The 4,098-nt window shown below is 35.2% G+C and overlaps 1 protein-coding gene across 1 annotated transcript; it reads left to right on the top strand.

The window, feature by feature from the left end:
• The first annotated feature begins 1,042 nt into the window (after positions 1 to 1,042).
• LOC122316645 (bidirectional sugar transporter SWEET17-like) lies at positions 1,043 to 2,726 on the top strand. The gene is made up of 6 exons (XM_043133331.1): positions 1,043 to 1,193; positions 1,303 to 1,339; positions 1,437 to 1,647; positions 1,742 to 1,903; positions 2,015 to 2,134; positions 2,265 to 2,726. The coding sequence occupies exons 1-6, from the start codon at positions 1,160 to 1,162 to the stop codon at positions 2,451 to 2,453; spliced, it is 753 nt and encodes a 250-aa protein (XP_042989265.1). The 5' UTR covers positions 1,043 to 1,159; the 3' UTR covers positions 2,454 to 2,726.
• Positions 2,727 to 4,098: the final 1,372 nt, after the last annotated feature.

The following is a 4,098-nucleotide window of genomic DNA, read 5'->3' as shown; positions in this document are numbered from 1 at the left end:
ATAATATATTAAATTATAAAATTATTTTTATTATAAAATAAATCTAATGTATTATTTGAAATTATATCAATTTATAAATTTATTTTTATAGAATATGTTTACGACTTTAATAATTCTATTTTTTAACATGGGGATAAAGTTAGGGGTAAAAATTGATTCATTCGGATCGATTTTTGGGAAAAATTGAAATCCTACCGATATTCAATAAACAAGAATAGAACATTTCGAAACTGATTGATAAAGGAGAGGAAATTGGTGATGTCGGTTTAGGCGTGATCCCAGTCGATCTTCTGTGTCCCATAGGCATCATGAGTGGTTGGAAACTGAGAAATGGAGAATTGGAGATGTGAATCGAGATGAGAGAGATGGCTCCCCCTGTGATGTGTGTGTGTGTGAGAGAGAGAGAGAGATAAGCAACTCATGTGTGAGAGAGGAGAGAGGGAGAGAGCTACGGCTTAGAGAGAGAGAGAGAGTCGGGAGGAAGAATAAAAGAATGGGGTATTAAACCTAAATTGAAATGACACCGTTTGATTTATTAAACAAAAAGGTGTTGTTTCATTCTTAATTTTTTTTTTCTATCCAATATGTTTAAAACGATGCATCGTTTTATATAAAATATAAAAAAATTAATATGAAGTATATATTCAGTCGGTTCAATGGTCCGATTCAACTTCAAATCATGACCAAATTGGCCGACGCCAATTTTAATTTAATTCTAATTCTACAGCCAACTGACCGGTTCTATACGGGTTTCAGCCGATTCCATCCTCCAGCAATTAGTCTGAGTTGGTCCCGGTCAACTTTACGGCTTCTTGTACCGCCCTAGTTAAACTACTATCAGTTTTCAAGGCTTTCATGTTACCTGATGCCAGAGGGAAAGTGACTGCTTTTAAGAAAAAATATTTGCTTGGTTTAAAAGAAAAGAAAAAGAACAAAGATCAAAAAGTAAAACATCGTATGAGAAGTTTGGTACATATTAGAAAGGACAAACTAGCGAAAACCTTGGCTTTAATTTTGACGGCTTAGGCTGAAGTAGTGGCAGTACTTCTGTTACAGATTCAAACATATAATAATTGAAGTACAAGTCATCCACCCTACATGGAGATCAGATCCCATCTTTACTTTTCTTTGTGGAGTACTGGAACTAATCTTTCTCAGCATGATAAGCTTAGTTTACTTTTCTGGAGTGCTAGGTAACAACCCATCTAGCTCTTTTCTTAATTTATACAGCCTTTATAATTAAATTACTTTGGTTCTTTTTCAGTTTGTTTTGATTGATTTTCTTGCTTGTATATGTTTCAGGCAACATTATGTCGGGGCTAGTCTACCTCTCACCCACGTAAGTATGCTCATCTAGATCTAGTTTTTATTTATTTTCTTGTTAATACTTTGTTTTTTTTTGTTTCTAATGGCACTTATCAATTAATTGTACGTAGACCAACATTTTGGAGAATTGTGAAGCGTAGATCAACCGAGGAATTTGAGAGCCTTCCATACATTTGCAAGTTGTTGAATGCATATTTTTGGGTTTACTATGGACTTATTAAGCCTGATAGCTTGCTCGTTGCCACAGTTAATATGTTCGGTGCTGTTGTAGAGATCATTTTTCTTTTCATATTTCTGCTCTATGCCCCTCCTGGAATGAAGGTATGCTTTTTGTTTCTCTTAGCTTTCTGCAAAATGAGTTTAAGTTTCCATTGAAGTGTATCATCACATCAGTGTTTCTGTATATGTATTTCAGGCTAGAACCGCCATACTTGTTGCAATTCTGGATGTGGGGTTTCCGGCAGCAGCAGTTTTGTTGACACAATTCTTGCTACATGGTGATGTGCGGATTGATGTTGCAGGTTTACTGTGTGTAGGCTTCAGCATGATTGCATATGCTTCACCTCTCTCGGCTATGGTAAGATCAGGATCAGGATCATCATATAGATCTATCAATGAAAAACTAAAGGCGATTATATTTCATACTTATCATGTAATTTTATGTCAAAGCTGTTAAAATTTTTTGTAGAAAACAGTGGTGAACACGAAGAGTGTGGAGTACATGCCTTTTCTTCTCTCATTCATCCTTTTCTTGAACGGAGGAGTTTGGACTTTCTATGCCTTTCTCACAGAAGACTGGTTTGTAGGAGTAAGTAACCCTTGGATGAAAAACAAAATGATCAGCTAATAAATAATTATGCCATGCAAGTTAATGCTAGATCAGTTCTCATATTCATATATATTCCCCCATGATTGAAAGGGATGGTTTAATCTTGTAGACGCCAAATGGAACTGGATTTCTTCTTGGAACAGCTCAGCTGATTCTCTATGCAGTTTATTGGAAACCTAAGCCATCCAAGCAGCAAGTCTTGAACGACGGGGATTTAGCGGATAATGACAGGCAACGTGAGCCGCTCATCATCCCGGCCGCCGGCTCCCAATCCGTTAATGCAGAGGCCGAAACGTGACCTGATAGAATTAACTTACCCAAGTTAATATATCCCATGGGTGCATGAGTAGTAGCCGCGCGAAGAAAACTTGGAGAAGGATTTTGCTACTGCTGCAAAAGATCAGATCGAAGGCCAGCCGGAAGAGTAGCAATTTCAGGAGAAATTTGAGTTTATTTAGAGGTTGCTTATAATTAGGAGTACTAGTACTCCTCCTCATCATCATGTAATTTAGTGAGATTTGTACGTCGACCTTAAGTTAAAATTCAATAAATTAAAATGTTTTTGTAGGCATGAAGTCGTGTAGGAGCGGATCATCATGATATATAGCTTGTTTCGGTGAAAAATAGGTAAAAATCAATGTTGGTTTTCCTAGCTAGAGGAAATAAGGAGCTAGCTCTTTACCTTGTACGTGTTCTTGCTACTTTTCTTTCACATGATGATCAAACCCTAATCATTATAATTTTTACCAACTCGATAGTCGATCCAATTAGCAATCATGCATGACATTAATCAGGACTATTATAGATGTAGATAATTAGAAGCTGATAATGGTAAATTATCATCTGTACTCTTTGCTGTCAATTAATTATATTTATTTGAGTTTAGAAGACATGGGAAATTATTTACTTTGAGTGGTTGTTGTTGATGTTGTTGACCTACGAGTAGCCTACGACTGGTAGACAGATCATAGAGACAACCTTCAATTTGTTGGCCGCTCGATACAAATATCCCCATTATCTATTCTCTCTCTCTCTCTCTCTCTCTCTCTCTCTCTCTCTCTCTCTCTCTCTCTATATATATATATAAAGAAATGTTTTGTTTAATTAAAACAAAAAAACAAAAACTCATGTACATGAGAAAGTGCTGCCTGCAGAAAAACTCGTGTAGACGATATTGTAGCTCCGGTAAAATCGCCTTTGGTGACTCTTGCTACCAGTAAAATTTAGTTAATTTCTCGTATATTTTTATTGTTTATTGAATCTGAGATCTGATCTCGATCAGTACGTCTTGTAACTCTTATTTAAGTTATTTTATTTTAATAAATATAATATCATATAATTGGCGATAAATAAAAATTTGAAAAAAAAAGGGGTGGGGGGCGGATGGGGGGCGGCATGACATGTCACTGTATATGGGAAACTATGTGAAATTCATATGAAAATACTGTATATGGTAGGCATGGCTTTCTTGAATGTGTCATATTCAATGGACGTACGTAAAGATAACTGATATGTCCTGTCCGAATGAATGTATGGTTAATGTGTTTGATGGGTCATGATTCCACTATACCGTATTATCGTCAGTGAAATCTTAGCTTGACTACTGTCACATTAATGTTACGTACAAATTTTAGAGGTGTGAGTGTCACGTAAGTCTTTGGTAAAATATTAGACTATATAAGAAAAAAAATAATTTTTTTTAAAATTATTTTACGGTCGGGCCTAATTAATTTGTACAAAGAGCGCAAATCTTGTATACTTAAAAGGTTATAAAATCATTTTTCCGAGTAATTTTCCTTCCTTTTACCGTTTGACTTCACATAAATAATATCAAACACATAGCTTAATGCATATAAACACTACAAGAAAAATGAATTTTTGTGACTAATTTATTATAATGAAAAAATTCACTACAAGAAAAATAGACAATTGTGACCAATTTA

Source organism: Carya illinoinensis, chromosome 7, assembly GCF_018687715.1.
Source record: "Carya illinoinensis cultivar Pawnee chromosome 7, C.illinoinensisPawnee_v1, whole genome shotgun sequence".
NCBI classification, from domain to species: Eukaryota; Viridiplantae; Streptophyta; class Magnoliopsida; order Fagales; family Juglandaceae; genus Carya; species Carya illinoinensis.
This window is presented reverse-complemented; position numbering and strand designations above follow the sequence as displayed.